This window comes from Aspergillus affinis (assembly GCF_023601865.1).
Source record: "Aspergillus affinis strain CMG 70 chromosome Unknown NODE_33_length_288726_cov_88_254756, whole genome shotgun sequence".
Lineage (NCBI taxonomy): Eukaryota > Fungi > Ascomycota > Eurotiomycetes > Eurotiales > Aspergillaceae > Aspergillus > Aspergillus affinis.
Genome location: NW_026515814.1, coordinates 221405 through 233504, shown reverse-complemented (window position 1 = coordinate 233504; position 12100 = coordinate 221405). Strand labels below are relative to the sequence as shown.

At 54.2% G+C, this 12100-nt stretch overlaps 5 protein-coding genes across 5 annotated transcripts; 1 reads left to right on the top strand and 4 right to left on the bottom strand.

Moving 5' to 3' along the window:
* Window positions 1-1879: 1879 nt before the first annotated feature.
* KD926_006432 (PLP-dependent transferase) lies at window positions 1880-3409 on the top strand (the record flags this gene model as incomplete). Its single annotated transcript, XM_053099416.1, has 1 exon — window positions 1880-3409. The coding sequence occupies one exon, from the start codon at window positions 1880-1882 to the stop codon at window positions 3407-3409; it is 1530 nt and encodes a 509-aa protein (XP_052956867.1).
* A 348-nt stretch (window positions 3410-3757) lies between these two features.
* Window positions 3758-5640, bottom strand: KD926_006431 (homeobox domain-containing protein; the record flags this gene model as incomplete). The annotated part of the gene is made up of 2 exons (XM_053099415.1): window positions 3758-5478; window positions 5565-5640. The coding sequence occupies 2 exons, from the start codon at window positions 5638-5640 to the stop codon at window positions 3758-3760; spliced, it is 1797 nt and encodes a 598-aa protein (XP_052956866.1).
* Window positions 5641-6235: 595 nt separating this feature from the next.
* Window positions 6236-8036, bottom strand: KD926_006430 (glycoside hydrolase family 72 protein; the record flags this gene model as incomplete). Its single annotated transcript, XM_053099414.1, has 5 exons — window positions 6236-6948; window positions 6997-7758; window positions 7806-7831; window positions 7879-7916; window positions 7962-8036. The coding sequence occupies 5 exons, from the start codon at window positions 8034-8036 to the stop codon at window positions 6236-6238; spliced, it is 1614 nt and encodes a 537-aa protein (XP_052956865.1).
* A 998-nt stretch (window positions 8037-9034) lies between these two features.
* KD926_006429 (DUF2406 domain-containing protein) lies at window positions 9035-9438 on the bottom strand (the record flags this gene model as incomplete). The annotated part of the gene is made up of 3 exons (XM_053099413.1): window positions 9035-9147; window positions 9196-9270; window positions 9318-9438. 3 exons carry the CDS (start codon window positions 9436-9438, stop codon window positions 9035-9037), a joined length of 309 nt encoding a protein of 102 aa, XP_052956864.1.
* Window positions 9439-9845: 407 nt separating this feature from the next.
* KD926_006428 (uncharacterized protein) lies at window positions 9846-11823 on the bottom strand (the record flags this gene model as incomplete). Its single annotated transcript, XM_053099412.1, has 7 exons — window positions 9846-10079; window positions 10241-10334; window positions 10403-10575; window positions 10644-10830; window positions 10876-11075; window positions 11136-11512; window positions 11670-11823. The coding sequence occupies 7 exons, from the start codon at window positions 11821-11823 to the stop codon at window positions 9846-9848; spliced, it is 1419 nt and encodes a 472-aa protein (XP_052956863.1).
* Window positions 11824-12100: the final 277 nt, after the last annotated feature.

Sequence of the window (12100 nt, the reverse complement as noted above, 5' to 3'; positions counted from 1 at the left end):
CTAACTGTACTCCGTCCATCTCGAGCTGAGGCTATCGGACATGCGCGCGATAGTGGGGGCAATTATGGGTCGTGGTGCATGGATTTGCAACTGGCGCGGAGGGGTTCGCTCGATCTTTTACCCCTCCGAAGTTGCATTCTATGGCGGCGTGACGGCGACGGTTGGTCATTGGCCGAGGGGCTCAGAATTTCAGCCAGATTTTAGTTCAAAGGATCTCCTAGATTTAAATAGTACGTCGACTCAGCTGGATGGATGGACCGACACAGCCGTAAACCGGTTCGTGGCCGACGGAGAAGGCAGTTCGGCTCAGCGCGTCATGGCGCATTGTTCCTTGGCTTGGCTCTATCATATGCCGTTGTCAATGCCTATGTTCAGCGAACTGACATGATCGGTGCGAACGCCGAGTTGATATCCAGCAGGTTTAGATCCGAGTTCAGGTTCAGGTCCAGATTCAGGTACCGGTACCGACCGACCGACCAGGTCCTGACCCTGGCCGGGGACCCAGAAGGCAAAGAAAAGAAAAGAAGACTGTGATAGCCAAGAATTTCTCAAACCTCGTTCTCACCTGAGGCAAGTCAAGCGATGTGATTGGATTAGACCCCATTCGAAAGGAAACTGCCCACGAACAAGTAATCAATCAGCGTTGATCCGAACGGTGCCTATGCCTTTGCATCGCATCGCAGCGCATGGAGACCGAAATCCGACCAACGAAACACTGTGCACGGAGTTAAGGCGGGGGGATTAGAAATCAAGAAAGCTAACGCTAACGGGCGACAGCCACAGTGACGAGATGACAAGATGACAAGACGACAAGATGACGATAGCATGCACAGACACCGACAGAGGCACGAAAAGACATGGGTACAACAATCGCATTGCCACGGCTAGTCCAGCCAGCCTAGATGGAATCAACGGACATGATTGACCAGCATGGATTGCCTTAAGCTGAATCTCGCCCAGCGCTTATGAAGTGGGGAGGAGGACATGGCATGGCATGGCATGGCACGCGCCGAAGCGGACGAACAGGTTCGTTCTAGTCCGTAGCAGTTCAGGCCGAGATGGATGAGAACCAGACTAGACAAGACGGGATTAGACCAGACGAGGTCAATCCACTTAGGATAGAGGGCTTAGATTGCGAGACCAGGCGCTGCGTCCCCTTCGTGTCAATCTTCCCCGCCGTCCGTCTGGGGAATCGGATTGGACGAGGGTCGAGCGATCGGGATCAGCGCCCAGCTGGCCATTGCATCGCATCGTCTTATTGTTCACCTGCCGGGATAGGTATGGTAGACGTTTGTTTTCCAAGAAAAGAGAACAATCTGATTATCTAGTCTGATGGTGGAGGAAAAGGGACACCAATCCGACGAGGTCAATCGATGTTGGAGACCTGCGGCACCGCCTGTTCGGGAATAGTTCCTAGCAGGGGTTGAAAACCATTGCGAGGCCTTCGCTTCAGATGACTGGAGAGACTAAAAACTAGATTACGGCTGAGATGTGATTCCATGGTAGGTCAAGTGGCGGTGCGTTCGTGGTGAAGGAGGGGGGATTGAGAGAATCCACTATCAGGAAAATGGAACTCTCCATTTTCCAAACAGACACCGGAATCTTCCACCATTGGCGCCAAAAAGCTAGGAAGCTAAGCAAAAAATGAAAAATGAAAATAAAATTTAAGTGAAAAAAAAAGGAAAGGAGGTGAAGGAAGTCTTTGTTCCTCAAGTGAAAACAGAATCAGCAGGGGTCATGGTTTCCCTGGGAGTATAAGAGCCGCAGTCTTTCTTTCTACTTTGATCTGATCTGAAAGCAATTCCTTCCATCCCACTGCCTTCATTGATGCGAAGGACAGGCATCTTTGTTCAAACCTTTCAGCATCCCTGCTATCATAATGGTTCATGCTATTGAAGACGAGAAGGCGGTCCTTTGTGCCGCCGAGCAAAAGTATGTCGGTCACAGGACCATGGGTGGTATCCTGGACTCTTACCCCGAGTATCAGAGCACCGTGGTGCTTGATAAATTGCGGGAGACCGAGTACAGTTACCTCGACGAGCAAGACCATCTGTACCTGGACTACACCGGCGCCGGACTCGCCGCCAAAGCACAATACCATGAGCACGAGGCCCGTTTGACCAGCCAGCTCTTCAGCAACCCGCACTCGCTCAATCCCACCAGCGAGGCGTCGACACAGTTGGTGGAGAGGGCGCGCATGCGCGTGCTCGAATACTTCAATGCTTCACCCGAGAAATACACCGTCATCTTTACGCAGAACGCAACCGGTGCCGCGCGCCTGGTGGGCGAAGCATATCCCTTCCGGCGCAACTCGAAATTCGTTCTCACCTTCGACAACCACAACTCGGTGAATGGGATCCGCGAGTTTGCCTGTCGAAACCATGCGCGCACAGTGTACGTCCCCACCCAGGCTCCGGACTTGCGGGTCGACCCGACAGCGCTGCTGTCAGCACTTGCAGGTTGGTGGCCCTGGAAGCGAGACACCACGAAAAATAGCCATCGTAAGCGTGGTCTCTTTGCATATCCCGCGCAGAGCAATTTCAGTGGGGTACGTCATCCGCTGGAATGGGTCGACCTGGCGCAGAAATGCGGCTACGACGTGCTGTTGGACGCCGCCGCTTACCTACCCACAAAAAAGCTGCAACTTTCGGACGGGAACCCGCAGCCCGAGTTTCTGATGGTGAGCTGGTACAAGCTGTTTGGATATCCGACGGGTGTGGGGTGTCTGATCGCTCGTCGCGATGCTATCGCCCGGCTGTCGCGTCCATGGTTCTCCGGAGGGACAGTGTCGGCCGTCACCGTCGGCATACCCTGGCATACTATGGCGCAGGATGAAGCCGCGTTCGAGGATGGCACCCCCAATTTCCTGTCCATTCCCGACGTGCATTTCGGACTCGACTGGCTAACACGCGTTGACGTGGCGGTGATCGAGACCCGGGTGCGCTGTCTGACGGGCTGGTTCTTGGACCGCCTGAAGTGCCTTCGCCACACCAATGGAGCACAGATGATTGAAATCTATGGACCACAGGACAATAGGTCGCGTGGGAGCACGGTGGCTTTTAATTTCATCGACGTTACAGGCAAGGTGGTGGACGAGCGACTGGTGGCGTCCGAGTCAGCCGCCGCGCGAATCTCGTTGCGCACCGGCTGCTTTTGCAACCCAGGAGGTGGTGAGACCGCGTTTGGCCTCGGCATGCAGGCGCTTCGTCCTCTCTATCGCATTTCGAAGACGATATCGGTGGACGATTATGTCAGATTAGTCGGCCTGTCATCCGCCGGGGCAATTCGTGTTTCTTTCGGACTGGCTTCCACCACCACCGACGTTGATCGATTCATGTATTGGGCCGAACACACTTATCGAGACCGAGAGACTCCAACGGCAGGATTTCCCCCTCGTGGTCATTGTTAGGAATGTTTGGAGGAGCAAGGTCGTTTGTTTTATTTGCCTAACTGGATGCTGACGACGAGGGAAAAATGCTTTAGTGTAGATAGTTATTCCAGTGCGTGAGATTCAACAGAATGAACTTCGTGAGCAGCTCGTCAGTACAGAAGAACTCGTATTTAGAGTTCCGTCAGAATGCACGTGATGTGTCGAGTATGCATGGAGCTCGTTGCCACCGGTTGAAGATTACTCAGATCACTCTGCCCTGTAGCCATATCCTTTGTGTCGGAAAAACATATCCGATCCCTTGGGGCAGGGATGTGCGCAGGACGCAAATATAGTCATTAACAGTCCCTCTGGTTCATGTGGCAGACATCAAGACGGATGAGTGCTCACTGGAGCGTCGGCAGGGAGATTCCCAACCGCATATATCCGAGTGTCGTTTTTCACGATATTCAACCAGACCAGATTGTCGGCTGAGGTTTGATCCCAATCATCTTCGCTCCCGTAGACGAGTCTCCGGGCTTCGTTCTGAATCATGTGGTCAGACGGGAAAAACCCGTTCAGTTTCTGCCGGATAATATACTCGACGAGGTGATCGTGCAGCAGCTGAAACGCCTCGGGGTGGTTATTCGCCCACGAATTGTGCCCGAACGCCAGTTGCGAGTCCTCCGGGAGGAAGGTCGGTCTCCAAGGCTCCAGAGTCACGGATTCCTCGCCGATGAGATACGGCGGCATCGCGTTCTTCACGAGGTCCTGGACCTGGGGCTCAAATCCCCAGTCGCCGTGCCATTGGAACATATCGCAGCCGGCTTTGAAGTGGGTGGCCAGGTGATCGTTGCGTTCTTTCCAGGTGGTGAATACCGAGTCACAGAAGCCACATCGGGATCGCACCTCTTGTGTCGATACGCACCAGCTGTCCATGTATGGTTGCAGCTCGGTGCTGTGCGTGAGCTTCAGATGCTGCGCAAGATGGTCCTTTCGGTTGAACATTCGGTCTTGTGGGCGTTTGCCTTGGCAGATGCTATAGTCGTGAGACTCGGTGTGGTCCAGGTCGGGGTCGGTGATACCGCAGAAGACGCAGATAGTGACCTCGTTGACTACCATGGTGGCCCCGTGGGGAGCGCAAACCCACTGGTCGAGGTTCAAGTGGATGGACTTCTCGTGTCGCTGCCAGTCATATTTTGTGGTGAAGGTCTGTGTGCAAAAGGTGCATCGGAATGGTCGCTGTTTCTTTCCCTTCACCTTGTCCTCGGCCGGTTTCTTCTTGTAGCTGCGGCGCTTCGAATATCGCTGTCGACTTTTGCTCCGTGGTCGCGACTGGCGCGGACCGATAGATAAGTGATCCGTGAAGAGGCCGGAAAGCGAAAGATCCGAGGCCGAGGAGTAATTCGAGTCCGAGCTGCGGGCGGATGCAGCGCGTGTCATGCTAAAGTCACTATTAAAACTCGAAATGCTGCTGGACTTGCGATGCGCATAGCCCTCGGACGGAGAGCCCACGGCGGGGTTCGATCCCATCTCGTAGTCGCTGGGTCGATCAACCAACGCTTGGTAGACATCCGACAGCGATGCGGGCTCATCCTCCGGGGGTGAGTTTTGCCATCGTTCCAGCGGTGTCCAAGACAAGTTGTTGTCCAAGCTCGACCGACCACTGGAGGCTTCGTGGGACTGCACGTCCGAGGACGCGGAGGAGTTAAGGAAGCGTTTCCGTTTTCTGGCGTTCGCCAACCAGTTGCGAATCTGTGTTTTTGACAGACCCGTCTTCTCCATCAGATAGAGATTGTCGGCCCCCGTGGGGTAGGGATCATCTGAATTATTGGCCAACCAGCTGCGCAAGACCCGAACTGCGTGCTTTGGCAGTCGTGCGCGGCTTCTCTTGCCCGGTCCCGAAGAGTCGACATCCTGGTCGTCATTCTCTATGCTGGATAGGGAGATTTGATCATGCTGCGGGAAGCAGATGTCCCGAGGCTCCGAAGTCGGAATGTCTATCGCCACGGACGGTTGGTGTTCAGAGTCAGATGCATCAACAGAGCCGCGGTCGACGTCCTTGATGTATGCTGACTGTTCACTGATTCCAGGGCCATTAATGTTCCCTCCTGGGATTAAGAGGTCCGAGTTAGTGGCATGTTTAGCTACAAGGTGCACGCGTCCGCCCCGGGCGTGTTTGCGGAAGGCGTCTTACCGGAAGCCTCGCCTGAGGCATCAACCAAATAAGCGCCTGAGTCGATCGAGGCGGCCTCGAAATTGAAGAACTCCATGACCAGGAACTAGAGAGCGCAGGCAGTACGCTCTAAAAGTCAACCGGAGAATGTGGGGCGGGTTCAAGGCGCATTGTGCGAGACAAAAGATGAGTCAAGTTCGAGCATTTCGATCGGACTGCGTATACTTCCGCTGACAAAGGGCTGGGCACGTGAGCTGACGGGCGGAGCCTCGGAGGAATGTACGACCGAGGTCACGGGGTGACTGCCTTCTCAATTGGGATACTCCTGATTTGGATTAGTCTCGCCTTCCGCTTTGGGATTGGACTGCCGAGGATTTACCGAAATTACTTAGAGAGGCCTCTTCCATCAATCAATTGCATCTTCAATATCATTAAGGTTTTGATCATTTTCACTGCTTCCAGTACCTTAGATTCTAACATTATCTCCAAGTTAGTATCTAGATGATCGAATAGTGAAATTAGTGATATATATAGAAAAAGTGCATTGGTATCTCTTCATGTTCGGACCTATTCCAACCCTTGTCTAATAATGGATATTTAGCCCATCGGACCAAGAAGAAATCTCACAGAATAATATGTCTCCCTTCGAAAGAGGAGTTCCAAGTTCAGCACAGAATCTCTGACGATGGAATCTACAGCAAAACCATTATCACAGCCGTCATCACAGCCATAACGGCATACAAAGCAAGCTGGAAAGATCCAACGGCAACGGCAGTACCGGCCGTGTTGGGCGCAGCGCCGGTCGATCCAGATGCACTGGCAGAGGCCTTGGAAGAAGATCCCGAGCCGGCAGTAGCGGTGGGCTCCGAAGTGACCGTTCCGGTGCCCGCAGTGCCCGCCTGGCTCATGAGGGACTTGCAGCTGCCGGTCTTGCTGGCGGCCGAGGTCGTCGTGGCCGATCCACCGAAGCTACAGGCCGAGGCAGCGGAGTTCTGTTCGCCGTAGTACTTGTTCAGGGCGAAATTCAGCTGCTGCTTCGAGTTGCACATGCCGTAGGCGCCGTACTTGCCCGTCGTGGCGTTGGCAGTGAGTCCGTCGCAGTCGGTGTACCCGCAGACCACGCTGAACAGGTCAGAGTATTTGGAGCTGGCGAGAGAGTCTTGGACGACACAGCCAGCAGAGGCCGCCATGCAGTCACACAGCTCCTCGTTGGGGGTAGGGGGGAGAGGGGTCTGCTTGGCCATCCAGGCGGTGTTGACGGCGGGGCAGCTCTGCAGCGCCGAGTTGGTGGGGGTGTAGGAAGCCTTGTTCGTGCCGGAAGGAGTGGCGCTGGCGATCTCACTCGAATAATAGGTGAAGTCCTTCAGCTTACTGACGCTGGTGCTGTCGACGACGGAGACAAGGCCTATTCCTCGTGAGTATGATTGATGACCACCGGGGTCACAGCACTTACCGTAGTCGTTCTCCTCTTGGAAATACATATAGACGATACCACCAGACCACACGTCGTTCATCTTGTCACCGAACAAAGCCTTGACCTCGGTGAACTTGCGAGGCGAGACGGAGTTACAACCGTACTCGGCGAAGAAGACAGGCACGGAGTAGTTGCGGAATTCGTCGGTGCGGTCCTTGTAGCCGGACTCCTGGTAGGTAGAGTCACCACACCAGGAATAGATGTTGTATCCCCAAAAGTCAATACTGTCCTCCTCGCTCTCGCAGTCAAAGTAGTTAGCCATGTGAACTCGGATACTCGAGTCGTCATTCGTCGCGTATCCCACGCCCAGAGAACGGTAGTTCTTGCGCTTAATGTACGACTTCATGTCACGGACGGCGGCCTTAACGAACGCACTGGCGTCGGTTGTCTTGACGTTGTTGGAGACTTCGTTGCCGGCAAAGAAGCCCAGAGTGTTATTGTACTGAGCCATCTCGTCGATCACGCTGGTGTAGCGGTTGTACAGCGACACCTCCCATCGGGGATCGTTGCGGTCGATGGACTGCGAGGGGGACGACAGGTCCGAAATCACGTAGATGCCTGCGTCGGCCAGCAACTGCATGCACTTCTTGTGGTCGGCGGTCGGGTCGATGGCGTAGACTCGGATGGTGTTGGTGTTCAGCTCCTGCATGATGGGAACGTCACGCTCGCAGGCAGTAGCATCGGCCAGGGGATCTTTGTAGGTGTTGCTGCTGTCGGTGGTTCCATTGCTGGAGTAGTCCTCTGCTCGAGTTAGACGTGGGGGTGAAGCTGAAGTGAAGTTGACATACGCTGGTAGGCAACGCCGCGAATGTAGCTTGGGATGGTCAGTATAGAATGAGGTAGCCAGTGAAGAGAACTTACAATTGGGTATTGTTGCCGGAGTAGAAGAATTTCGAGCCCTACGCAAGTCAGACAGGTTTCGTCCACGTAGACGACGATTCTACCTTGATCACGATGGGATCGATATCCGCCAGAGCAAGGCCCAGAAGGGTTGCTCCAACGGCGAGAGAGAGCTTCATAGCGAACACGACTGGACTCTTTACACCCCAGCAAACTTGAAAATGGTCGAGAGAAGGAAACAAATCTAAACGAGCGTCGAGTTGGGGGAGAATACGGAATGGAACAAAGAACGATTGGGAAACGGAAGGTCCAATGGACTTGCATTCAACAACGGGGAACAGGCCATATAACCGCTACGAAATGACCTCCTCAGGAGCCATGCCACCATGATTCCACCGTGATTCGGTACCAACAGCCACCGTCTCATTATGCTTTCTCCGAGAGTTGAAATGTCTGCCTGAAGCCCCGCCGCACCGTGGAACGCGTCACTAGCCAGAAGGCATAGACGGTGGTTGCCAGACTACGTAGACTTAGACCGATACGAGAACGCACTAGTAAAGGGAGACGAACAAGCCGGTATCCGTCGGTGTGGCAGATAGCGGACGTGGTTGTGTGGGTTGTCTGGGAGATTGTGGGACGAATACTATCAAGTCCAGTGTGGTTTAGTCGAGGCACTTGGGAAGTCGAAGAAAACTAGCCGTGGATAGCGAGTGGATGCCTGTGGATGCCTTATCTCCGAGCAAGAATCTTTATCCCCTCGGATATAGCCCGGTGGGGACACTCATTTCGCTCGGCTCCATTATCGTGGGTTGTGCAGAACCGGTTGGACGAAAGAATGGCTGACGTTGAATCTAAACTTACTCTCCAAATCAGCATCCACTCGGCTCATGCTTAGTGCTCCTGGCGCAAGAAAGTTATATACCAAGCTTTCCCCCATGGACTGGGAGCCGAATCGATCGGACCAACCTGTCAGGCTTTACCATCGGTCTAGGCTACGGCATATGCATGATGTCGTCGTGGTCCATCCAAGCAGAATATCTTGACATTGAAATTGACATCGAGATTGACATCGAGATTGAGATTGACAAAAGAATCCGCAAATTTACATCGCTGATAAACATTGCTAATATCACAGTAAACCATACCCATCACGCCCTTTTCCCGGTCGGTAAACGCATTACGCCATCGCGTTCTCCTTTCGTCGTCGGTCGATGGCCGCCTCGAAGTTCTTGATGGTGTCTAGCGGGCGCTCGAATCGGGGACGCGTGGGATTCGTGAGGTCGGGCTCAGCTGGGTCCGTTAGCTGGGGATCATGAAGGTGCGCGCAGTCCAACTTACTGATGATTTTGCCCTCGGCGTCGCGGTGCTGCATTGAGCGCAGGGAGAACAAGTCGGAGGCTCCGACATTGGCCACTGTGTTGATTAGACCCAGTCCATAAAATGGGAGGAAAAGGACCTACTTGGCTGGGCTTCGTTCAGGGCCTGGTTGGGGTCGGCCTTGCTGGAGAGCGAGGACTTCTTGTAGGCCTCGTGAGACCCGATGGAACCGGTGCGGTCGCTGGAAGCGCGAGAGGAAGGCATTGTGCAGGGAGATTGGGAGGGAGTGTATGTGACAGGAGTCTATGAAGTAGTGCACTGTAGGTAGTCTGCAGGGTGCAGGATGTATCCTGTGGACTGTATCTGTACTCTGTAGGAGGTACTTGATCTAGAAAAAAATGTGGGGACGAGAGAGAAGTCCGTGGTCGACCAGGGGTATATAAGCAGAAACGTAAGCAGTCAGCAGTCAGCAGAAAGCACTCGCTGCACCTGAATCCGACCAGCTCCCGGGGGCTATATGTAAATCGATTGGAAGCCATCAGCAGCCACCGTCCGACACTCCGGATAAAAAAAGAAGCAGCCAGACCAATGGCGATCGGGACTCGTGCGCTCACCATTTCTGACGCGGCCGGACCGTCCGGCGTGACGATAGCGGTCCACTGGTGATGCTCTCACTGGCCACCCTCCCGCCAAGCTTCGACTAATGCAGCGATTCCAAGGCTTAGCCACGGGGGACTCTCCAATGCGAGGGAAGGGCCGCGCAAGCCCTGGAGCACCTCGAGGGGGGCGGAGTTCCGTGGCGACTGCATGGCGTTCTGAAACTTTAGGCTGCCGTGATTTGGATTGGTTACGTTCCTGTCCGTTCCTGCAGGTTCCTGGCCCAGACCTTCTGGATGCGGCCGGACCTTTCAGGGCATATGATTATTATTATGAGTAATACACAACCCTCCAAGTCTGGGCCGCAACGGATCTATTAATATCCGTCGCAGCACCCAAGAATGAGAATGAGGCTGGTCGCCGTTCTGGGTTTGCTTACGGAGTGTCCCTGGCACGTGAATCCCCTGACTAATTCGACCATCTCGGCCTTCAGATGGTTCTGTCCTTCAAAGGACTCCAGATTCTCAGATTCACCTTCTCCATCCGTCACGTCAATCCCTGCCCTACCGAGGTCCCTCCCGTCCCGCCGATCTGCCGTCTTATGTCACGTCCTGTCGTCATGCCATCTCACGTCTTGATTGCAAGCGTCCCCCCATCGACATGGCCAGTTGATCGATCCAGTCCTCTGAGGTGATTGTGTGGCCTCTTCTTGGCCTTCTTGGCCGTGACGGTCGTATTCCAGCTCCTGGATGCTGCGGACGGCCGGCAGAGTCCACGAAGGAACGGCAAAGTCGGCCGCCGATCCTACAACGCGCCGCCAACTGCTCCCGAAGCGCAATCGCCAACTCAATGCCCTATAGGGATGATCTCACAATGCGGTGCACAAAGTCTAAAGGAATCGGCCCTCTAATAATAGTATCCATGCCTCGTCGCATGGGCTCTTCCTGGTCCTGATCAGCCGGCAGCGTGCCTAGCTGTCGCTGCAGATCTCGCAGCCGATCGACGCTGTGACGCAGCTCCAAGACCAACGCGTGTCGGGACGAAGGATCGTCCCGTCCCCTGTCCCGCCGTCGCTCTCGTCGCGCGATCGCAATGAGTTATGACGTGCGTTGGAAATATCCCGGACACAGCACCGTCTCGTTAAATGCCCGTTCTACGATCGCTCCCAACCGACTTCCTTTCCCCTTAGGAGTCGGGCCCAGTCCGTCGAACATCTCATATACCCCCAGCATCACAGCCGTCGTGAGCACCGTGTCGGAGGCAACCATCGCCGGATTCCCCAGGAGACGCCCCAGATCTTGTAACTTGCGGTTATAGAGGTCTCAGCTGGTGGCTAGCATGGTCGGGTCGTTCTGTCGTCGCACCAGGAACCACGTGTTGATGCAGCGCTGGCACCAGATCACGGCCGGAGAGCGCGCAGCGGGATGACTCCAAATGAAGTCGGTCCAGCTGGGCTCACATCGTGGGCCGAACGTGGCGTACGTGCCTGGGAAGGTGGCCTTCACGACCCGTGTGAAGACGTCTTTGCCTTGGAGACTCAGGGCTGCGGCCGTCAGGTTGGGCGCCAAGGCTTCGTCCATGCTAGTCTTGTGGGGGCGTCTGGAGATGGCGTTCGAGGTATGCGATGCCGACGAGGGTCGGGCATGTTGAAATGCGACCGTGTTAGGGGTTTCGTTGTAGAATTTCAACTGCCGTGTGTAGCCAGGATATTCCACCCCCCAGCGTCGACAGCGAGTGCATGCTGGGCGGGTTTGATTGCACTGTCGCGTAGAACTCTTCGCTTAGCAGCCACCCAAGTCTGCTTTCAAAAGAAGGCGGAAAAGGGAGAATAGGGGACCATTTACCTTGACGCGTCGGTAAACTCATGCATGGCAGCCTCTATTGCGTGGCGCGCCTACCATGGAGCATTCGACTGGAGGGCAGAAGAGGGTAAAGAAGGGTCTCGGTCGCGATAGCCTTGATTAATGGGAGGAGCTGTAGCAAGATTGGGTGAATACGAGGTGTCTGACTCACTCCAGACTTTGGATTTTGGACAAGTTGTGCATGGTTCATCTGGGCGCCAAGACGGTTGGAGGGATGAAGTTACTATTTAGGTAAGTGATAAGAATTCCCAGGTAGGGGCGTTTCTGTAGTTCGATGCTTGACTTTGGAAATTTTTGAATATGCATAGTTAGATGGAGCAGAGTGCATTGACTGTCCGAATGCGGAAAATTATTTCTCATATCAATGTAGGCTGTACACCATTATGAAAATTCTATATCAAGCATCTCAATTTGACTTTCAATTCTTGAATGTTTGTTCATTCCTCCCTATATCACCTATAGTTAGC